Source organism: Lasiosphaeria miniovina (genome assembly GCF_030549165.1).
Source record: "Lasiosphaeria miniovina strain SMH2392-1A chromosome Unknown B0T26scaffold_2, whole genome shotgun sequence".
Classification (NCBI taxonomy): Eukaryota; Fungi; Ascomycota; class Sordariomycetes; order Sordariales; family Lasiosphaeriaceae; genus Lasiosphaeria; species Lasiosphaeria miniovina.
In genome coordinates this window covers 1,650,149-1,673,644 of record NW_026848221.1, presented here as the reverse complement: position 1 = coordinate 1,673,644, position 23,496 = coordinate 1,650,149, and the positions used below count along the sequence as shown (strand labels likewise).

General features: G+C 53.4%; 4 protein-coding genes across 4 annotated transcripts; 1 reads left to right on the top strand and 3 right to left on the bottom strand.

Annotated features, from left to right (window-relative positions):
• Positions 1 to 670: 670 nt before the first annotated feature.
• B0T26DRAFT_122623 (uncharacterized protein) lies at positions 671 to 1,712 on the bottom strand. Its single transcript, XM_060433329.1, has one exon. The coding sequence runs from the start codon at positions 1,524 to 1,526 to the stop codon at positions 759 to 761; it is 768 nt and encodes a 255-aa protein (XP_060300058.1). The 5' UTR covers positions 1,527 to 1,712; the 3' UTR covers positions 671 to 758.
• Positions 1,713 to 1,898: 186 nt separating this feature from the next.
• Positions 1,899 to 6,773, bottom strand: B0T26DRAFT_747553 (uncharacterized protein; the record flags this gene model as incomplete). The annotated part of the gene is made up of 1 exon (XM_060444857.1): positions 1,899 to 6,773. The coding sequence occupies one exon, from the start codon at positions 6,771 to 6,773 to the stop codon at positions 1,899 to 1,901; it is 4,875 nt and encodes a 1,624-aa protein (XP_060300057.1).
• A 1,550-nt stretch (positions 6,774 to 8,323) lies between these two features.
• Positions 8,324 to 11,768, top strand: B0T26DRAFT_737965 (CAS/CSE protein; the record flags this gene model as incomplete). Its single annotated transcript, XM_060443531.1, has 8 exons — positions 8,324 to 8,393; positions 8,529 to 8,671; positions 8,762 to 8,929; positions 9,021 to 9,191; positions 9,263 to 10,572; positions 10,640 to 10,722; positions 10,783 to 11,086; positions 11,138 to 11,768. 8 exons carry the CDS (start codon positions 8,324 to 8,326, stop codon positions 11,766 to 11,768), a joined length of 2,880 nt encoding a protein of 959 aa, XP_060300056.1.
• A 1,756-nt stretch (positions 11,769 to 13,524) lies between these two features.
• On the bottom strand, positions 13,525 to 15,713 carry B0T26DRAFT_635944 (uncharacterized protein; the record flags this gene model as incomplete). Its single annotated transcript, XM_060436778.1, has 3 exons — positions 13,525 to 15,369; positions 15,449 to 15,589; positions 15,651 to 15,713. 3 exons carry the CDS (start codon positions 15,711 to 15,713, stop codon positions 13,525 to 13,527), a joined length of 2,049 nt encoding a protein of 682 aa, XP_060300055.1.
• Positions 15,714 to 23,496: the final 7,783 nt, after the last annotated feature.

The following is a 23,496-nucleotide window of genomic DNA, read 5'->3' as shown; positions in this document are numbered from 1 at the left end:
GCACGCACTCCACTCACACTCACACACAGAGCTTCAACTTGAGCCAAGGCCGAGTCCTGCGCTGTGCTACCTTAAATCACATCCAACAAACAACCCCTTTATACCCTCTCTTTTCTCTCTGTCTGTCTGTCTGTCTGCTGAACCCCCACACCCGTTTTCCACCGTCAAGGCATGGCAACCATTCCGATATTTGTTGCGGAGAGGGGGAGGGCGTTTGTTCATTCATTCACTTGTCGGTAGGACGTTATGCATGGCTGAGGCACCGCCCGCCTTGTTCTCGTTGTGTGGGTGTGAGTGAACTTTATGAGATCATATTCTCAACCCGGCGGACAAAAATAAAACCATAATTTCTTCCATTCCCTACAAGTCTTTCTTCTATCCCTCTCCGTCAATAACTTAACTTATTAGCCACGAGCAAGCAAGTGCAAGCTGCAAGCTGCAGCAATCAATGCAGCAATGCATGCCTGCATATATAATACGTACATATATACCAGTCAAGGCCGGACAGATGCAGAGCATGCCATGCCTCATCATGCTTTCGTCATTACACATTTCAAGAATCCCACCCCATGGCCGGACCATGGCCGGACCATGGCTAGACTAGACCGTGCCGATGACCGACCGACGTGACAGCAAATGGTTACGCCGAAACCGGGGCGCGCACGCGGGCGGGCGGGTGGGCAGGAGGAAGTAGGCAGTAAGAAAACCCAGCTCACTTACCTACCTACTGGCGTTGTCTGAGCTCCTACCGGCGGCCGTCAGCCGCCAGTGGGTCCGCGGGCCGGCTGGTCGATTAGTCGGTCGGTCGGTCGGTCGGTCGGGTGGTGACCACCTGGAGTTACGTAGGTAAGGTAGTTGGCCACAGCACAGCAGCAGGTCAAACTGATCCAAACGCACATACACACGGTACTAACAACCTCGCGAGAAAAGGGAAAGAGAGAGAGAGAGACACACACACACACACACAAGTTTTCCGCCCCCTTTTTTCTTTCCTTGTGCAACGTTCCATTGTCCTTGCATGCGATACACACGGGTAATATATACCGCACACCATAAAACCATGATTCGGTCAATATTAGTAGCCGTTTTAAGACGGATACGCAGGTAGACAGACAGACGACAGACACGTGGGCGGGCAGATGGGCCGTCGGGGGCCAAAAGCCGGGTCGCCGCCCGGTTTCTCTTCTCATCTCTTCTCGACAAAAGAAAAGAGTAATAGATCGCTCACGCTTGTGTGTGCGCGCCTGTGTGATGCGCTGTACACACATACTTCGTACATACAAGTGGTGCGAGTTCCTTTGTGCGAGTGTGTGCGCACGCGTGTTGCGAGAGTGTGAGTGGGTATCCATGGGAAACTGTTGTGTAACCATTGCTAGCCAGTCCAAGTTGGTTACAGGTCTCCTAACCCAGCCAACACGGCCTTTTTCCCATCCTTTTACTTGTCCTTCCCCGAAACCTGTCGCTCTCGAAATTTGGTGCAGAGATAAAAGAGAGTGTGCGGAGATTTCCTCCCAGATATCTAACATCGGAAAAAAAAACCAACGAAAACTTGGGATAAACAGACAATTGCCACAGCACAAGCTTGTGACAGCTCATACGATGACAGGACATTGAATGACAAATAAATGAGAGGCGAAAATAAGAAAAGAAAAGCAGTAACTTTTGTGGTATATCCTTTGGTCCCTTTGATCCTTCACGCGCCGTTAAAAGCCGCATCGCAAAACAAAAAAGAAAACATTTTTTTGAAAAGAAAAAGAGAACTGACAGCTGACATCTCCACACTTTTCGTACATTGCCCCATACCGCCATCGGCACGCCCAGCACAACTTTAGTAATAATGATTACCGTTCGTATATGCGGCGGGTGGATAACACGACAGGAGGCAAATTCTCAAGGCCTCATGTCCATTTTGAGAAATCCACCGAATCCACCAAGGCCTCAGCTCCATGAATCGGCATGATCTCGGTGTTGTCTGTGGTAGTTGTGGAGAGCATTGAAGACCGGTGAGAGGCCTGATCCGTGCTGACGTTGGTGAAAAAGGTGGCAACCGACGACCTTCGGAGGCTACTGAAGCTGTCCCGGACACCGCTCGGGGGCCGCGAGCCCTCGGTCTGCAAGGGTGACTGCACTTGACCCATCATGCCGCTCGATGTCGCCAAAGAGCCTCCTCCCAGGGCGCTGGGAGGAGGCGACGGGGTTGGGAATGTCTTCGGCCCGTATCGCTCGCGGAGTTTGTTGATTTCCCGGAGACGATTGCGCCACGACGATACATATTCACCACCTTCTCGATAGGCCCAAACGTGTGAGAATACCGAGGCGTTGAGTGCGAGCAGCCGAACAAAAGTCGGCAAGGCTTTGAGGCTGACTATCTTGGGCTCTGCTGCAGGCGAAACTTCGGGAAACCCAGGCTGGCTCATGACCTGCACCATGAAGAAGGGCAGCGAATCCCCACGTTCTCCCTCTCGTTTACTCGCCATCTCTCGCGCGGCGGCAAACGAGAAGCGCGGAGTAGGCGTGATGACTATGTAAACATAGTTGAACTGGGACGGAAACGTGTCAAACTTGAAAGGCAGGCCCGAGTCGTTGAAGATGATATTCACAAAGTCGTTGCCTATGTGCCGCTTCTTCAAGCTGCATTGCGGATCATGCTCTAGGTTTGTCGGCATCTGCGTGGTTACGTGGAAGACGATTTCCGTGACTCTATCGCGCCAACAATACGTGTACTGGCCGTCCGAGTCGCTGGTTCGATCCAGCCCCTGCGTGTTGAAGGTCGCCCCCTTCAGCTTCGTCAGTGCCCCCAAGCCTTTGAGGAACGCAAGATAATCGGGCCCGCCTATCGTGTTGGCGAGAATTTCCGTCTCCTTGGTTTGGCCTTCTCCGATATAGATGACACCGACCTTGTGCCCATCAACCGTCGAGTTGTGATCGAACAGACGAATAGCGCGGCCAACCGAGTCGTCCTCGGGGAGCGGTATTGGGCGCATGACAGGATCGTAGATTTGCGGAATTGGTGATAAGAGCTGCATTAACAAGTGACTGGGAAACATTGTCGTGCCCTGCTGGAAACGACCCTCCCAAGCCGTGGCGTACGAGCCTTCCTCGGCGGGCCGAGATGGAACCGAGGGAAACTCGACGCGGACTGCGAAAGAAGAAGTCCCAGAGGGATACCGCCGTGTGATTTCAGCCCAGCCCGTTTCCTTTGCCTGTCGAATCGTGACAATGCTGTTGCCGAGGATCCAGCGTTTGTGCTGCATTTCCCCGAAATTTATCTCCTTGAACAGCGGATCCTCGGCCGAATCACTGGCATCTGAAAAGGCCACGCGCTGCATGAAGTCGAGGGTGATCTGCGCCTGCTCCTCGTTACTGGGGCTTCCATCGACGTCCGTAAACAAGTTCTTGGCAATCCATCCGATGTGGTTTGGACGATCGGGCATTTTGACTGCGAGGAACCAGAAGGTAATAACGTGATAGGCGAGAGCGTACACGTACTGTGGCAGGTCGTCGGTCAAACTTTGCTGCCATAGCTGGTCCGCCATGCCCGGCACAGACATGCTGGGCGTCGGCGGCTCGCTCGCGTGGCTGTTGCGCGTCGAATGCTTCCTATCGCGCACGTATTGCAAGTACCGGAAGCAAATACCAAAGACAATGCGATATTCGTCTTCCCTGAAGTTGACAAAAAGCGAAGGCAGGCGACTAAGGCAGGCCAGAAACTCCAGAATATGCATCGCCACGAGAGGCTGCGTAATGACTTGGGACATCTTTTGTAGAATGGTGACGAGAGACTTGCTGACGGACTGGGGCAACTCGTGGCAGCAGACCGACAAGGCGTGTATGCACGTCTTTGCCGTCTTGTCCGTGATTCCATGCACGAATGTTCTCACAATCTCGTCTTCGTCCATCTTCTGGAAGAGTTCGTTGTAGCTGATTATCATGACGAGAGAGTGGAACAGACAGTTTGCAACATCAGTGCGGCGCAACCCTGACAAGCTTGGAGGCTCCTGGTGACTATTCATCCTGATCATCTCGCAGAAGACGCGCCGGAGCTCTTGGATGTGCGACCCAGCGTCTGCGAAGATGTGGCGGTTGCTGAGCTGCGCTGGGAGATGTACGAGAATGAAGCTGTACACTTCCCAATCGCATCCTTGGTGGAAAAGACTGAGCAATGCGTCCAGCCACGAGCCCATGTTCAGAACTATCGCCGAAGAATCGGCCCCTTCATCAGCACTCAGGTGTGAAAGGAGAAGATGGCTGGGCCGGCTGTGAGGCTGTTCAGGCAGCGCGTCTGCATCGGGGACCGACCAAAGCCTCTGCCCTTGTTGCGCCGCCGGTCTTGGGGTGGTATTAGACCGATTAGGCACCGCCCTTTCTGCCGTCTGTGCCTGCGTAAACGATATCCCACGGGTTGCCCGTGAGTGCCCGCCTTGCTCTGTTCTCGAAAGCCTCGACGGCGGTTGGGCTGCGTCTTCTGCAAGCTTACGGGCTAGAGATGACTCCGTCCTATACAAAGAACCTGCTAAGCCTTCGTTTGCAATAACTGCAGAGACGTGTACTTGGTATTCAAAGTTGGCTCGAAGGCGGAAAAGCATTTTCATAGCCGTCAGCCGAGCATCGACTTCGCAGACATTCGAACGGGCAATATGAACCAGCGCCGTGAATGCCTTAACCGACTTTGCGGCGTCCCTGTTCATCGATCTAAGAAAGACTTGAACGTAGCCTTTCGCCACAACGTTGGAGAGGCTTTGATTGGCGAAATAGACAGTCTGATCAGAAGGGTGCGCTGAGCTAGACTTTTGTGTCGACGGACTAGAAGCTATTGACCTGGACATCTCACTAGCAATCACACTCTTGAAAGCGTCAAGAATGTCGTCAAAAAGACTCGCTCCAGCTGTGTCGGCCACGTTGACCATGAAGGCCACGGTCTCCTGGAGCACGAGAGTATCGTTCTCCTCCGACATTCCGGACAATACCCACTTCACAAGGTCAAGAACTGGCTCGTCTTCCACGAGGCCTTGCACAAGACAGAGGAAGTCGTAAACCTCAACTACCACCTCCAAGGCTTGCAGGCGAGTAAGAGGACGGCGACTCTGGTCAAGGTAAAATCCATCCAAGACGAGTTTGAGGTTGCTTTTCCACTGCCCCTCGGAGGGTAGACAGCTCCGATACTCCTTGAGGTAGCTGATTACAAGAACAGCCGCCGAGTCTGGGAGAGCATGTTGCACCTTCGTAAAGAACTCTATACAGTCGTCCCGCTGCAGGAATTCGGAACAGTTTTGTATCAGCAACGATTCAACCCGGCTGACGAGGAATCTCAGCTGGCTCGGAATTCCATCTTCAGGTTTGGAACTGGCATCGTCTTTAGGGGGCGGCGATCGAATAGACCCATCTGACTCGACTATGGCTGCCGGAGTGCCTTTGGCGGCACAATGGGCTGCCACAGACAATATAGGCGTCCAATGCTCTTCAAGGAGGATTGGATTGACGTTTCCTTTAGGGCCATCGAACAGCGAGTTGATCAGCTTTAGGATCTCGGCAGATATCTTCACGGAGCTACTCTTGGAGATGCTGGCTAGTCCATCCACCAGAAGAGCAAACGGGACGGCTGGATAGCCCTTTTCGGTAGACTTTGACAGGAGCTTTTTGAGGACCGAGAGGGCGCCTCGCACTTCTCTGACTGCATCCTTGTCCTTGTCCTTGTCAAGGACCATGGGGAAAGTCCGCAACACGTCCAGTAGAATCCTGACGGTGGACTGGCCGTGATGCGACCTGCAAATATTTGATAACGTATGCCAGGCGTCTTTATTCAGGTTCGGCACCAGGCAATGGATTGAGCTGAGAACCTGTATGCAGTCCTTCAGTCTATCGTTGGGGATGGCGCCAAAGGTGACCATGGCATCGATAACGCTGATACAGCTCCTTAGGTCCTCTTCGACGTTTGTGTTCATGCATATCTTGAGCAGGATGTCCATCAGATTCCCTACCACGGCGTCTGAGGCATATTTGAAATTGAACTTGATGATATCCTTCAGGAAGGCGAAGAGCTGGGAGAAGTTCTTGTCCTCGCCGGAAGACAGAGACTTGCCTTTGGAGGGCTTGACACTCCCACGCGATACCTGTCTCCGAGCCGTCCTTACAGCCTTGTATGCGTCCTGGAGCCACTTGGTGAGAAGCGGGAATATCTTGTAGTAGAAGCCAGACACGTTGCGGCCGTGCCCCGTCAGGTCCTCGACTGCGGCCAGCTGGAGATGGAAGTCTTCGGGATTCGCCGAGGCCGTCAGTGTCTGGAAGTACTCTTGCCGCTCGAGGTCTGTCGACGACTGATACTTGACACACTCCGTGAGCAGCTCCCAACCAGCCTGTCGGGCGTGGACCGGTTTCATCTGATCTATGAGATCCTTCCCCGCATACCATATGTCGAGCACGGGGTTCAGAGGAAAGTCGGCGATGGTATAGCGCAGCGAATTCGCGGCAGCCATCCGCTCGTTGAGTGAGCCGTTCTTGAGTTGTCCGAAGAGCTCCATCTGATCGGGGGAGAGCCCATGGAGGGCATGCTGGGGCGGGGCGGCGTCGGGGCGCTCGGGGCGTTGGGATAAGGGGTGTGAGACGGACGCGGAGGCCGGGGCGGGCGACGGCTGCGGAAAAGGGTGCAGAGCGGGAGGAGACGTCGGCGGGGGAGGAGACTTGGTAAGCTTGCCGCCAGCAAGCCCCTTGAAGACACCAGCAAGGCCCCCAGTGCTCCTAGGCTCCTGGGGCTCATCGCCGGGAGAGGGGGACATTGGCTCATCCGCTGAGGCCTGGTGGCCTAGAGACGCTAGTCGGCGAAGCATGTCAGCGACTGCGTACACATCTGTTGACCGGACGGGCGGGCGGGCACAAGTGGGAGAGGCTTTAGTTTCGAGGTAGTGACGTGCGACAGCGAGACAAGCTACAGAGTTGGCGTTTGACTGCCAAGACACCAAAGTAGACGGGGTGGATGTGATGGCAGCAGCAGTAGCTCATTCAGCAGCGTTGCAGGGGACGTGAGCTTGCAGGAGCCGCATGCAACACCTTCAAGACGTCCCGACACAGCCCGACGAATGATTCAGGGCGTCGCCGGCGATAGCCAGAGCAACGCATTGCAGAAGTTGAAGGGGGCGAACAGGGACGAGGCAGAGGGGATGCTCCGGACAGCCGGGAGGAGCGTCGACGCAGACAAGCCCAGCAGAGACACGGACAGATCAGGAGAGCGAAAGAGGCTGGGGAACGGACTGGACGATGGCCTGGACGGTGGAGAGGGACAAATGGGTGTGTTCTGAGACAGTGACTTACAGGCAACGGATGCGTTACTGCATAACCCGAAAAGGGTGTGGAGGTGACGCGAGAGGCCAATCGACTGCGCAGTGCCCGCGGGTTGCCTCGCCAAACTACAGCCTCGCACACCAACCTTTCAGCAGGTGCAGCCCCAAGTGTCTAGATTCCAGACGTCCACCAGTCTCCTGTTTTTTCGCCCCAGGCTTCTCAATGTCTCGATGGTTCTCGCGGTAGGCTGCGTCGTATAACGTCTGCGCTAGCTACAATGGCTGTTCGAAGCAACTTTCCGGCGGAAGCCCGGCGATCTCTTGTGCCCATCAATGACGAGGGACTCGTCGCGGGGAGCAGGGAATAGGGGACGCTGGGACACCTCGACTATGAAGTCTTTGCACTTGGCAGCGATTGGCTGCACCGTGAGCCCGGTTCTGTCCCGCACAGCACGACTGGCCAATCACGCCTTGTGGACTGACGATCTCGAAAGAAAAAAATTGTCGGTGCTAGGTGGTAGAGGTTGCTTTGGGGATGGAATCATACGAACCACAAAGGTCGAAGTAAACGAAACTGAATCAAAGAAGACGGGAGGTCGTAATACTAGTTCAAACATAAACTTGGGCATACTTCTGTATGTACGCGGTATTTCACTATATAGGTTATTCTAGCGCATTTGAGAGCGGTTCGAAGCCTTGCGTGTGGTCCACCGCCAGAGGTACGCACCAAACCCCACGGCAGGCGGGCAGTGTCAGCTCGACAGCTCCCCACTTTAGGTAAAGCAGAGCCTAACGCGGCAAGTACCGTCCGCTTGAGTGCCCCACCATTTGATACACGCACTGTTTATCGGGTAGAAAAGCACTGTGCATGCGGCCCCCAGTAGCATCCAAGCGGAGCTGATAATAACTCTAGCAACCGCAGGAAGCTTCTTTTTCAGGTGTTTGATTTGGTTCACCACCTCAAAGCGCCCGTTACTCTTCAACCTTTCCGCTCCAGTCCTTCTCCCAGACTGCCGCTACCTCCCTACCGCACCGAACCCTATCCGACCATGGCTTCCGAAATCGATCATATTGCGCAGTTGCTAAATGCGACACTGGATGCGCACCACCATCGCAAAGGCAAGTTGTATTCGCTGCAAAACAAACGGCCCCGCCATGCCCCCCTCTAAGCCCAAACCATCCCCCGACGCATATATCTCTTCCAACTTCAAACCAGGCTTGATTGACGCCAGCGACTGACTCTTGCGTCTTTAGCCGAAAATGCCCTAAAGGAGGAGGCTAAGAAGCCAAAGTACGCGCTGGTGCTGCTCCGGGTCGTGAGCACCGAGGATCAGCCTGCGAAGACCCGCCTGGCCGCCGCCCTCGCTTTCAAGAACTTCATCCGCCACAACTATGTGGTCCGTAGCCGATTGTCCCCTTTTGTACCTGGTCGTTGGATAGCGTATCATGCTGATATTTATCGTCGCTTGTGTTCTCTCTCGGATTAGGATGAAGAAGGCAACTACAAGCTTCCCGTCGACGACGTCCAGACTATCAAGCGCGAACTTGTAGGGTTGATGATCTCTGCGCCACCCACGATACAGACGCAGCTCGGCGAAGCCATCAGCATCATCGCCGACTCTGATTTTTGGGAGCGCTGGGACACATTGACCAAGGTATGTTTTACCGTTTTTTCTGAGCGTGCACGCCCTCGCCCTCCCCCGCTTGCTAGCCAGCTGGACACTAACGACTTGCTTTGTTCCGCAGGACCTCGTCAACCGTCTGTCGCCGACCGACTTCAAGATCACAAATGGTGTGCTAGAAGTTGCGCACTCTATATTTGTCCGATGGCGTCCGCTCTTCTCCTCCAACGAACTCAACCGAGAGGTGCTGCATGTCGTCGGAACATTTGGCGACCCCTTTATTCAGATGATAAGTGTAAGATGGTCCAGCCCCTAAAATTTCTTTACGTGCTCGCTCTCGGTCTGGTACTAACGCGACATGTGCAGGTCGCCGATCATCAAATCGAGGCAAACAAGAACAACCCGGTGGCATTGAAGGGCTGGCTCGAAACCATGAGCCTGCTCATCCGGCTTTTCTATGACTTGTCGTGTCAGGACTTGCCCCCCATCATTGAGACACACCTACAACCCATCACTCTAATCCTCCACAAGTATCTTTCTTACACGAATGCCCTCTTCGACGGAGAGGAAGACGATGCCACACCTCTCGAGACCCTCAAGTCTGATATTTGTGACGCGTTGCAACTCTTTACGAACAAGTATGATGATGATTTCGGCAGCTACGTCCAAGAGTTCACCAACAATGTCTGGAACGTGCTCTCCAGCATCGGCCCGCAGAAGAGATATGACAATCTCACGAGCAAGGCGCTTCAGTTCCTCACGGCTGTCGCCTCGGTCCGTCGCCATGCCGAAATCTTCAACAACGAGCAAGTATTGGGCACAATAGTGGAGAAGGTCGTCATCCCCAACGTTGCGCTTAGAGAGTCAGATCTTGAGATGTTTGAGGACGAGCCTATTGAGTTCATCCGCCGCGACCTCGAGGGCTCGGATACCGATTCGCGGAGAAGGGCCGCCACCGATTTCTTGCGGAAGCTTCTCGACAACTTCGAGATGCTTGTCACGAAGGTCGTGTCCGAGTACATCAACTACTACCTTGAAACTGGAAAGAGCAACTGGAAGGCAAAAGACACGGCAGTCTATCTCTTCCTCGCGATTGCAGCCAAGGGGGCCGTCACAACGGCGCAAGGAGTCAAGACGGTCAATAGCCACGTCAATGTTGTTGACTTTTTCAGTCAGCACATCGCGTCGGATCTCTTAGGCGAGGGCGTGGAACCTATCTCTAAAGTTGATGCCATCAAGTATCTTCACGACTTCCGAAGCCAGCTGAGCAAGAGCCAGTGGGAGGGCGCTATCCAGCCTTTGATTCAGAATTTGAATTCAGAAAACTACGTTGTGTACACGTACGCGGCGATTGCAGTCGAGAGAGTTTTGTTTCTGACCAACGAGCAAGGAGAACACATTTTACCACGTGCCGATATCCAGCCATATGCGAGAGCTTTACTTCAGCATCTGTTTACCTTGGTTGAGAAAGATACATCGCCCGCAAAACTGCAGGAAAATGAGTTCCTGATGAAATGCATCATGAGAGTCTTGATTGTCATCAAGGATGGAGTGCTGGAATGCGACATTGAGAGCGTTCTCGACCATCTCATCAAAATCACCAATGTCATCAAACAGAACCCCAGCAACCCGCGCTTCTACTACTATCACTTCGAGGCGATTGGAGCCCTGGTCAGGTAGGCACTTTCCTGCCCCCTACCCCTACTGCTTGGTTTGTTGCGTGATTTCTAACTTTGTGTACAGATTCTGCAGCACATCATCCAAGATCAAACTGCTTGATTATCTTCTCAAACCCTTCGTAGTTATCCTCACTGAGGATGTCTCTGGTTAGTTCACTATGTTCCGTCGATTCTTGGCGAGTATTCCCTGACTTGGTTTCCCTCCAGAGTTTGTCCCGTATGTTTTCCAAATATTTGCGGCACTACTCGAGCTTGATCCCTCTACGACCATTCCGGCCGACTTCAAAGTTCTGATTGATGGCGTACTTGCACCGGCGCCGTGGGAGACCCGAGGAAATGTGCCGCCCTTGGCCAGGTTCATTTCGGCCGTCATCCCGAAAACTAAGAAGGAACTTCTGGAAGGGCAAAAGCTGGAGCCAATTCTCACCATCTTCCAAAACCTCCTCGCCAGCAAGAAGACGGAGCAAAACGCTTTCGACATCCTCGAAGCTGTTGTCGGCACATTCTCAGGGTAAGTCGGCCGCATCGGGAAAATCCGCGACAAAAGCTGACGTGAATATAGTGACGTGCTGGCTCCGTTTTTCAAGGTCATTGTCACGTTAGTCTTCAGCAAATTACAATCGAATCCTACCGATTCGTACAAATCCCGGGTAGCTCGCTTTTATCATCTCGTCTCGGCGAGGGCGGGTGAGCCGGGGCTTGGGGCAGACTTTTTTATCAAGCATGCCGAGGATATCCAGGCCAATGTGTTCACGCCATTCTACCTGACCGTCATATTGCCCACAACCAGCCAGTTTGCGCGGCCGGTAGATCGAAAGTTGGGCGTCATCTCGTACACCAAGACGCTATGTGACTCCGAGGCATTCGCGGGACGTTACATGAAGGGCTGGGGCTTCACATGCAACCATCTGCTTGACCTTTTGAAGAACCCCCCCAAGGTGGCTGCCGGGTTTGGCGACGAGATTGTCAACGAAGCCGATGTCGATGACATTGGCTTCGGCATCGGATTTACGCCGCTCAACACGTGCAAGCGTGGCCCGCGAGACGACTTCCCCGATATTTTCGAGGTGGATAAGTGGGTCAGCGAGTACCTGAAGGCGGCGAACCAGCGCACCGGCGGTGTGATTGCGCGCTTTATCACCGAGCGCATCGCGCCAGAGGCTCAGGCCGTTCTGGCACCGTATCTGTCATAGAAGAACCCGGGCTTCTTGTATGGGTGGCCAGGAATAAAGTGTCTGCCAGAAGCACAAACTTTCGCGGGAGAGTTAATGCAATGATGAGAGGTTGTTCGTTTTCTGCGGAAGACAGCCATATCTCTTGCTCTCGAGTGCACATAAGACGGCACAGCTAGCCTATGTCTTTCAGAGACCTGGGAGGGGAAAAAAACAGGCGTTTTCTTATTTTCGATGAAGGATATACATCGGCTGCCCGCTCGGGGGGTACCTATCTAGGTAGATATGCGCCCATCAATGGATGATGGCTTTTTTTCACTGGAGGGGAGGATATCTGCCGTCATCTTGAGAAGGTGAAAATGGAAATTGATACGAAATCAGTGCGTATGGTACAATACATTCGCCTCGGGGCCCTGGCTTTACTCGGCCGGGCTTAGAAAAAAGGTATTAAAAGAGTACCTAGGTATTCAAAATATGTCTGTACATTGAGCAAGTGTAGTTAGTCAGTGACTATGATGATGGGGCTGCGGACAAATCGCCGCACTATCCTGTCATGTACGGATACTGTGTCTCCTCTGGATTCGGTAACCTTTCCTTGGTCAATTCATTGGCGCCCGGGAGAAAAGGAAGATGGTAGCTTAGGTAGATAGACCCAAATACCCACCCATGCATAGTACCTTGAGTACGATACTGTGCAAGCAGACGTTATTCTCTCTTCCCATTAGTGTGCAAGATACCTGCCTATGTATTGCCCAGCAAGAAACTTGATGCCCAGCGACAAATGCGCGGAAGAGAGAGAGAGAGAGAGAGAGAAGAAAGAAAGACCAAAAGAGATTAAGGATAACTTTTTGATCACTCTGGAACCAAGGCACGGGACATATAACAAAAGTTGATTCTGTGAAAGGATGGGGTCAAAAAGCTATGCTTTGAATTCTTTATATTCCACTCTTCATGCAAACCACGGAGGGTACGTATTTGAATTACTATCATGTAGTCATTACAATACACACAGACTTTGCAACTCAGAATGAGTCTGTAATCAAGCACAGAAACGAGAAAAAGATTATCCAAGAATCAACAGGAAAATGAGGGGGAAAACGAGAATCGTCGAGATCTTTATATAGATTTAATATAGGTATATATATGTTCATTTTTTTTCACACCACACACACACACACACAAGCCAGATACAATAGAGAGAGAGCCTAAGAAACCTCATATCTCTCTTTAGTTCTTGCCGGGTTGTCTGTTAAACCCCGGCAAGAACACACGAATAAACTTAACGCCTGATGCTTTCTTCATATATACGTTGTTAGTAAAAATAGGCCGATCATGACTCGTCATAACAGCAGAACAACCCCGGTCTAGATGGGAAGAGGTTGGGATGTAGGGTATGCAGTAGAGAGTTGGAAGTAGAAAGCTGGGCTGGGGACAAAAATTAAAAACATTTAGTACAGAAGAGAATGGGACATCCCCAAAAAGGGGGCCCGAAGCGGACAGGGGGGAGGAGGGAGGATGGATGAGAGATGAGGGAGGAGTGAGGAGGAGGGTGAGGGGTGAGGGGATCAATTCCGACAGGGTGAGATAAAACAGGCGCTTCGTTCCACAACATGCGGCATGATACAGAAATGATCCGGAAAAGTCATCAAACATCGATATTGGCAGGCCCGTCCGGGACGGCCACCATATGCAGCGTAGTATGAAAGGGGATGAACCGCAGAGCTCTCACACCCGACAGGGTGCAACAAAGGGCCAGTGACAGAGAAACATAGACATCTCAAACGAAGCCGCCATCGGCGCTTCCGAAAACCCCGACGCTACCGCGCCAGCCGCAGCGCTCTCGCTCGCTCAACGACGGCGGATATTGAGGCTGCTGCTGCTGCTGCTGCGGCTGCTGCTGCTGCGGTGATGCCGGTGCTCCCCTAGGATACAAGTGGTGAGAGTATTGATGTTGTTGCTGTAGCTGCTGGGAAGCGTCAACATCGCTGTTACTGCCCCGGCTCCCACTTCCGCTGGTGTTGGTTTGCGCCAGGAGCAAACTGCTCGTGCTACTGAGGCGCTTCGTAAACTCTGTGAAACTGAGGCGCTTTGTGCTCGATGCCGACAGCCGCTTCTCGCTCCGCTGCATCACCGTCGGTGCTGGTGCTGTCCCGGGGCTGGGAGTACTATCATCTTGTAGTCTCTCTGCCTGATGTGCTGGGATTCCCAGGAGGACGCCGGGCGAAGGGACGGGCATGTTAGGTTGAGATGCCATGGCCGGGTTCGTGAATCCCCCCGCTAGCCGTGACTGACTGTACGTTCTCTGAGCCATTCCCGGCCTTGTATTATGTTTCGAGTAGCCCGTCTGGGGCCGTAGGTCAGATCCACTGTTTGAAAGGGCCAAGAGGGCCTCTCGATTATAGTTCAGCTGGGCTTGCGCGCCCTGGGGCCGTGAATGTGGCGTTGCCTCGCGCCTCCCGGCGACAAAGTCTAGAGCTCGCTGTGCCGTTGGAGGAATCCGTCCTGTTGACCTCGGCGAAAAGCGATCCTCAGTGTCCGGTTCCATCTCCCCGACCGGATCGTCGCTATCTTCGTCTGCTTCGTCAAAGCCCTGCTCGACGTCGGAATCTGAATCATCTAGTTCCCACGCACTCTTTAGCCCACCATTCTGTGCAGCTGCGGATGCTAACGCCTGGGCTGAAACCTTGCTGTACTCATTAACTTCGCGATTCCTCCTCTCTTTATCCGCCTCCCGCATGAGCGCGTCAAACCGGGCTAGCGAGCTGAGCTTCTCTTCGCCTGGTGTGCCACGTTCAGACCCCGGAATACAGCGTAATTGAAAAGCTCTGTCGAGTATAGTTTCCCGTGGCCCCGGCGGTGAGCTAGCCTCCATCTGGGGCTGAATCGGCACCGGTATTTGTGACCCAATACTGTCGCGTCCCCTCACGGGCGAGCTTAGCGTAGACGACCTCCCCTGTGCCGATGTCCATCCCTCGATAAATTCACCCTGATATTCCCCGACAGTACTAGCCGGCGATGGAAGGTCTGTAGGGTGGTTCATTGTGGTGTAGTTCTGTAAACCGACGTGGGACGGATTCATTGAGCTCGTGTGGGACGAAAGGTCGCTCCTCCTAGAGCGCAAGCTCAGGGACTCGGAGTAGGTTACCGGCCGGTCGCGCTCGCGGGACGAGTATGTCTGGTTAGAGCCTCTCGACTGGAAGGTCGGCCGTGACCCGGGATTCCCGCTGCCTGGTCTGAATTGCGCGTCACTTGGTTCTCTCGAGCGCGGGGAGGCGAAGGGGTTCGTGAAGCTAGGCGATGCGGGAGTTATTGGGCTCAGGGGGACTCGGTTTGGCATGTGGGGCTGTATGAGGTGCTGGATAACGCGGGCCCATTCTTGGAGAGAGTGGTGTTCTTCGGTGGCCGGACGAAACAAGAGAGTTGTGGGCGCCGTCTCTTTTGTGGCTGTCAAGCCGGCCGTCCTGCTCGATCTCCGCTTTCGCAACTTGTCGGTGGCCGGGTCCGGGACGATGTTGATGACGAGGGTTGGTAGAACGGGGCCTTGTTTACGATGTGCGAGCATCTGCACCTGGCAGTCGGTGACTGTAGCAATGGCATGCTGCTGTATGGGATCCAATTCCTCCTGATGTAGTATTCGTGGTCAGGAATTTGGAGCACGTCGTAAAGTAAGAGAGGGGCCAGCCAAAGCACAGGACGCTCACCTTAGACTTGTAAATAGAAAGATAGATTCCTTCCGGGTTCATCTTGGGCTGTTCCTTAGGTGTCGAGCCGCGGGGTGGCTGCATACGCCCATTCTGTGTTTGCGAGTCTCGTTGAGCGGCTCCAACAACAACATATCGAGGCTAAGGGCATATTAGCGACTGCAATTCCCTCATTAAAAGTTCACCTACACCGGCTTCGTACCTTCCATAAAGCTCTCCCTATGATAGTGCCCCGCTCCGGGGGCACGGAGAGAGCTCCCTCCATGGGTTGGTGGGGCGTCTTGTCGTGGTGTCGGAAGGCCAAATGCACAAAGTTGTTGAGAGATGAAGTCGAAAAGGGGGTCAGGCATTAGAGGCGGGCATGGTGAAAGAGGGCGGCAGCTGTGGGTTCTTCAGGTTTCCTGTGTGGCCGTGGTGTGGTGTTGTATCGACTTCAGGGCGAGAGAAACGGGACGTCCCCTAAACGGCGCGCGATCCACAACCCACGATCTACGCCCGACAGCGACAGCGCTTCAGGACGACGAGAATCTAGCTCGTGGGAGAGAGGATTCAAGAGGAAGTCGTCGAGGCCGAGAATGCCCGGGGTAGTGACCTAATAATCAACCTACTGAGCACTGCGTAGGTAGGGGCGACGGCAGCGCAAACCGGGAGGTCTGGAGCGAGATTAATTAAAAAACGCCCGCCATGGGGCATGTGGATGCGGGCATGCTCGCGCCCACCTCAAGAGGCATCGAGAAAGAAGGGCCCCAAAAAGAAATGCCAGTGTACTTTCCCCAAACGAGCAAAGTCTTAGGGGGCCGCTAGCATGGGGGTCTTATTCGCTTGACCCTGGTCGTGATTAATTGCATCGAAAGCAGGCCGTCCGGCAATCCTCGGGACAATTGCTGCTGCTGCGGTGTTGCTGCGTCTTGCAGTGTGTTGCCAACCGAATGGGGAAAGCCTTGCCTTGGCCGGGGATGGTTCCAATGTGAGACGGTGCGCTATTCAGTCTATCAATGCTCGAGATCGCAACTCCGTCTCGGTGTCGTCGACGAGGCCAGAACGGCATAATTCTCTATTTAGATACGTAGGTAGGGTAGCCTATAGCAGTCTCCAATCTCTCTTCGCCTGGCTCCTAAGCAACAGATGGAAGCGGGAACCAGTGCATTTCGATAGCAAATAGGATATGTCGGCGCCATAACCACACTTTGGTGATACGGGTTTCAGATGAAAGGGAAGGCACAGCCAGGCCCTAAGCATGCAGCACAGGCCGTGGAAGAGGGCATGTGTTCCATCGGTCACCGGGGCATGATCAGGTACATGCTACAGTGTACCTGCCAAACCGCCCCTGGATAAGGCCCCTGTAAATCGTGCGGGTGGAACCTGCCATGCGGGCTTGCACTAGGGGCAGAGAGTGGTCCGGGTACCACTATTCCGTAATTGGCCCTGGGCAAGTTCAAATGGCATGCAGTTACCAGAGCAGAAGCAGAGCACGCAAAACTCGCGGCTGGAATTCTTGAGCCTTTTTTCTTGTTGCGATTCTGTCTCGTCTGACCTGCCAACATGCATGCCTCCTTCTAGCCTCCTATTTGCTTGTTAACGACCAGCAGAGAAACTCTCACACCTAGCGAGCAATTGATTGACAGCTATCCACAAGGATTCGCTTCACCGTCGGCGTCTTCCTGTCCCTATTGAGTCTTTGACAACCTATGTAAGTTAAGTTACCTGACGTAGGCATCTACCCGGCCTACTGTAGCGTAGCGTAGCTCACCTTGGCGACCTTACCGCATACCAAGGCGGAAGGATGTCAGCGTAAGGATACTGCACAGCATGATTGGCCCGGAGATCAACTCGTGCTTGACACTATCACGCAAATGTATGTACACTACTAGACGCAGCCTTTCCCTCTTGAACACCACCACACACACCTTCCTAGCCCGTACATACAAGTGCCGTGAGCTTTCCCGCCTAGGTGGTTAATAAGTCGATGGCCAAACAAGCTGAAAAAAACAGTCCGGTTTCCCGGCAGGCTCCACCCTGCGACCCTCAGCTGGCCTTTCGGCGCAAATTCGATCTGGAGATCTCCTCCACCTTGGGGCCTCGGCTTCTCAGCTTACCAATAATGCCTTTCGCAGATACCCCGTGCTTCCTTCCTCACAGGCTTGGGTATGGAGACACGGCAGGCCTACCCCAAACCAAACCAGCCGGTGACTGCCCCGCCATGTGGCCCGTGAGGACAAACAAAACCAAGACCCGAGGAGTTTTCGATCCACCCTGTCTCGAATAAACATCGCAGATCCCAGGAAGCTAAGAGCCAGGGAAAACGGATGGCCGGACTGGCCGGGCCTGCGATGAAAGCAGAGCACGGTCCAACCTCGGATCGACTTGGCATCTTTAATATTATAGACTCCGCCGCGGGTTATCCGTACCTGGTATCCATCTGCCGCTGTCCCTTTGGTTTGCTATGAAATCCCATGTTGCTCTAGCATGATTATCTAGCGTCGCATGCATACCTACCTACCCACTTATACTTATCAACCCAAGCGTTGCTACCCGCAGAGCATTGTGGAAGGTCACTGTGAGCAGTGTGGTATTACTGCAAGTCCTTGTCGAGATGGCCTATCAGATGGGGACCAAGTATACACCAAATGCGGTACGGAATACATGGTAGTATACGGATACCTCTCTGACCTGGTCTGCTCTGCCAAAGAGGTCAGACTGGCTGGCTACGCTCCGACCTTTCTCCTGTATGCATGCAACTGCAACGTCGGGTCTGGAAAAGGGAGATAAGCGAGGTCGACGGCGGAACATGGCCGTAAACTCCTCCATCTAGGCTTAGACGGCGGGGGGTGCCCCATCCCCATTGACAGCGAAGATCACTGCGGCGAATAGGCATTCCGCAATGTGGGGTTGATGGATGGATTAGACGACACAGACCGGACGACGGCTGCGCCGCGTCGGCTTCCTCTGCCGTTGCGCCCCAGCTTTTTTCTCTCTTCTGCCTTTTGGTTCAAAATGCCCTCCTTTCGTTATGCCTTCGTTGGTCGTATCGGCCGAGAGAGAAACAAGAGGAAAGTGCCGCGTAAACACACACAGGTTTATTTCGTTCAAGAGCTTGTACCCTCCCTCACCCCCGCCTAACTACGAGTGCCTTGTTGAGTTGCTTCCGTTCAAGTTGCGTCTGTCTGCGGGTGTGTGTGTAGGTTGTATTGAGCTCTTTGACCTTTTGACTTGCTTGCTGCTGGCTCCGCTCCGCTCTTGTCTCGTCTCTCAAGTTATCGTGGTGTCGATAATGAGACGTGAGAACGAAAGGAGACCTGTCAGAATTTGCAACCCTCTTTTTCGCAAGGTCTTGGACACTTGGTATCCCTCAAATGCAGCCGCGGGGCGCACATACTGGTACCTGCCACTCGCCCAAGTCGCCGTCGTGGCACATGCCTTTTTTTCTCAAATATGTGTACTGCGTACCAGATGCCCTCTTTTGCCCGCTGCCGGCCCTAGACCAAAACCATGTGGCTGACCCTGCATCATGTAATGTAGGCACGGTGTATGTACTGTAGGCAGAGGATCTTTGATGTAGGCAGGCAAGGGAATTTTGTATGTATGTACAAAACGTGTGTCCGCGCGCAAAAACGCAAGAAATGGTCCTTTGCAGTAAACCTATTGGACTTGGCCGCCCGCCGGCAGCTAAAAGCCAAGATCGATCTCGACAATTCGGAGGCTGAGAAAGGCGGAAAGCATATAATATGACAACAACTAGCGGATTAATGCCGCTCGCTGCAGCCTACTCGAAGTTCAGGTGGCCGGCGCCGAGGTTGGGGTCCGGCTGCTGCTGCCGTCGAAGGGCCGAGCAGGCCGGATGGAGATTACAGAGAGAGGCTAGATATCAGCTTGTTGCACAAGAGGTAGGCAGTAAAATGATATGCCTGGTATCCGTCCCCATGAGATTTCGGGCCCTAAGAGAGAGGGGGACGGCCGGTGATGGTTCGGAAGCCCCCACCACCCCTCCAACCCAGGCCGTCCGAGACGGGACAGTTTGCTCGGCTGACCGCACTTTTTTTTTGCTTTTGCTCAGGTACCCGGCGACTTTTCGTCTTTCTTAGGCTGGTCAAACAAGACTACTACGTAAAACAAAAGAAAGAGAAAGGGGAAGAAACGTGACAGGAACCCGTCGCCTCGCAGGGCTCCGGCGTCGGGGGGTCCTTCTGATCTGTCTGCCCAATTGGTACGCTCCATCCCCCCTCCCACCTACCTACCGCTAGTCCAGCGGGCTGATAAATAACAACGTTCTATCCGGGAGATAGAAAAAGAGAGGGTGTTGTGATGTGATGCTACTACGATGCTGGTGCTGGTGCAACAAAAAAAAACGGAAAAGAGACCAATGAGGGGCCAACGCCGGCGACCACATCTATGTATCCAGACACACCACAAGAATCATGCTATAGTCTTGTGACCGCGGCAATCCCAAGCCTTCCTGAGCACAAAACCAAATTTGCGTGATGATGGTGGTGTGCAAGACTTCATCCAATAACCCTCTTTTTTGTTGGGATACCTAGCACGTAGTACCTCATGCCATGTAAAGCACAGTCGCCTTACCTTCCGTGCCTGCATGTTGGCATTCATGGTTCGCTTTCTTCCATCCTCCGATCCTCCGATCCTCTAGGCATGGCATTAGTCTCCCAAAGTACTATACAGTGCTTGGGGTTATTAGTAGTAGTTAGCCAAAAGTTGTCCAATTTAAACGTGACCGAGTCTTGTGAAGGAGCTCAAGGCACGGTATGTGTAACCTCTGTAAGGGTAAATATATGTTATTGTTTCCGCCTGGTATGGCTTTTTTTTGGTGACCAACTATATCGTAAATATTATCGTTTTCTTTTTTCCATTTTGCGGGGATGTTTACACGTAAAGGTGCGTGCCGCGCCACTCGATCCAGATCCAGACAAAGTATACAAAAATACGACAGTGCATACATACCTACGAATTACAGGATACAATTTGGCAAGTGGTGGTTGCATTTATTTTTGAAGCTTTTCGCCCCAAGGGCGGTCAGAACGGTGGATTCTGCCTGTCGTCTCTGAAGGTGCATCTCTGCGACGCACAGTGCAGTATGTATTATACATATGCACCTTTAGTATCGACTAGGTAAATCCGAGCCTACGCGGTCAACTACCTTAACTTCGCACACTACTGTGCGGGCGGCCAGACCATGCCATGGTTGGCATCCACGGGCCGACCCTCGATGCCATGTCATGCCTTGCCTTGCGTGCTGCTGCTTTTTTGCTTGTTGGGGTGTTCCCGTGGTCGGACGGGGGTGGTTGGCTCTTGCATCCGTGGACTCCTTTTCTTGATCAATACTAAATATGCGGTCAGAGTGTGCAAAGTACTCCGTACCTTCCTTACCCTTACATACTGGGTCCTCACCTGTGGCAACATGTCGCCCGGCTCGAGCGCCCAGTTGAATCATGTATGAACGAACATCTCGCTTCTTTTTTCTCTTTTGTTGTTCTCCGGGTAATTGACTGGGCGACCCACTATATGCCACATCCAGATGCGTCTGCAGACGAAAGCTGGGTGGCGGCTGTGAGCTGAGAGGGGTCCGGGGGCCGGGCAATATGCGATCGCCCCATCTCTCCGCCCAGGCGCGCGCACACACGCACGCACGCACGCACGCATGCACTACAAAAAGCGTATGGATGCGCAGTAAATAAATGCGGCCGGTCCATTTCGGCGGGTAGTCTATCGAAACATGGCCTCATTTCCTAGGCCAAATCTGTTCATGACATGACAGTGAGACACCAGGGACCTCGTCCATATGTTGCGAGCCGGGCAGAGAGAGACTGAGAGGAAGTGGTCGAGTTGCTAAAAACGAATATTAACGCGATACGTAATAGAAGCTGCCGCCCAGACCGACAAGCGTTTGCCCAGCAAACCGCCAAGCGACGCCCGCTGAAAGCCACTCAAGCCACGTCCGAGAAAGGGCCTGAACTAAGCTGCGGTTGAGAAACATTCGCAACCTCCCGGTTGTCTCTCTGTATCTTTACATAGTATGTATAACTAACCGGCAGGAGACAAGTTCGCATGCCGGCAAGCCTGAGAGCCTTTAAACTTGTTGAACCAAAGGTTGAACATGCAAGCTTGGCATCCAAGCACTGGCGAGATTAAAGAGAAGAGAACAGGAGGTTTACAGGTGTCAAACATCCCCTGTCCCTGCCCCAGCGCCCTTCTTGGCTTCCTACCCAGTTTAGGTGTGGCTTGTGGGGTTTCAGGGGGCGGGCGGGCAGCCGGACTGAGCCGTTATGAACCCTGCAGACAGATCCCATGTCCATTGTAAATAAAAGCCACCACCGCCATTTCCCCCTTAGGTTGGTTGTTCCTGTACGAAAAGAACTTGATATTGTATTTCTATTCTGAGGCGGGCAGCTGTGGACTCAACTCGGCCAACCCTTCTGTCCGAGACATGCCCATCAACGAGCCCGGTCTCTAATTTTAAAGTTTGTGGGAACCAGATGGCGATGCGCATTGAGCATTGAAACCTAGCATCCGTCAGCAAGCCTGGGGCGTGAGTTGCGGTGGTGGCTTATCCGTCCTCCGTCTCCTTATCCGTACTGGACATTCCTTCTCTGTATCGTACGAAAGAATACGGATTTACGCATAACCCGGCTTGTAATCCTCGGTGTTGGTTGTTTTCGAACCCCTTTTCATCGCGGCGCTGAGGTGACTGCCAATGTCAATAAATTCTTATTATTCGACTTAGTAAGTAGCACACACACCTCGAGCGAGTCCATCGTGTCTAGCATCGCCTGACATGCCTTTCTAGGCAGGTACGAGGTGGTAGTATTATTTCAACTTATTGGCAACCTACCTGGAAAGAGTTTTGCCACCTACTCCGTACTCGCGCAATGGAAACCGCTGACCGCTCCTTCCTTGTTGCTTCCAGACATTGCAGGAAAGAACCCTACCTAGAACCTGCCACCCAAGAGATGGGGATGCAAGAATGTTTTGGGTCGGCCCCGCACTGATTCCCCGACCAAGACACATTCCCACCTTGCACCTGGCATCAATGATTGCTCGTTGCTAGTCTTGCACCCACCATTTAGAGACTGAGAGATTGCCGGCTCAACGTGGGGGAGAGAGTGATCGAAATCGGCAAGCCGATGGCCTCGGTTCAGGCTCGCAGACCGTGTGTGTCTCGGCTCCATAGTGGGGAGGCAGGGAGGGGAGGGTATACTATGCGATGCCTGTCCTTATAATTACATCTCCAACATGGCGGGCTGGCCGTACCTGTCTGTACCTGGTGCCTGTCCGCCACGGCCCTCTGCACACTTGACACTTGGCGTCCAGTGATGGCCCAGCCGCCCCGTCAACCATGGCGCCTCTTTCCCGGATTACACACTGCCAGCCGGCATCTTGGCACTGGCACTCCATTATCCCCATCACATGCCTGGTCTGTCCCCTGACGCCCCAGCACCGCCCGCCGTTGACCACCGCCGATGGGAATGCCTAGTTCACCACCAAATCCCCAAATCCGCAATTGCCGACGCCCACCCGCCCACGCCGTGTGACGTACGCGGCGACAGATGGCGTCGGCCCTTTATTCAGTACCTGATCGAGCTGTTTGTGACTGTCACTCAGCCATGTCTGAGAACAATCTATTGTAATGTGCTCCGGACTAGTACTATCAACCACCCCCGGTTGGCCCTTTCCGCGGATTCCTTCGCCTGTTCGATATCCTTCCCGCCGATCCTTCCGGCCCAAGCTACCAAGATGTCAGTGTGGAGAACTGTTGAATGATGGTTTAAATGTAGTCAAAGTTCTAGCCGGGCCAGCCTAGGGAGAACAGAGCTTCGTTGTCCCCCACTCGAACCAAGTCCAGCGTCTCAAGTGCCTGGTTGGCTAGACTAAGAGGTCATGGCTCGTCCCAACGTTGCAGCTGGCTACTAGCGACAGGGTGGCATATAGTTGACGCCATTGTCGATGTGGAACCGATAGGGGAGCGCACATGGCCTGCCTTGGTACCCTAGTTTTGGGGGGCTCAGTCTTTGGATCCCCAAAGGCCGCCAGCATTACAT

Coding starts and splice junctions, on each gene's coding strand:
- B0T26DRAFT_122623 (XM_060433329.1), bottom strand. CDS start 1,526: ATGTTAGATATCTGGGAGGAAATCTCCGCACACTCTCTTTTATCTCTG.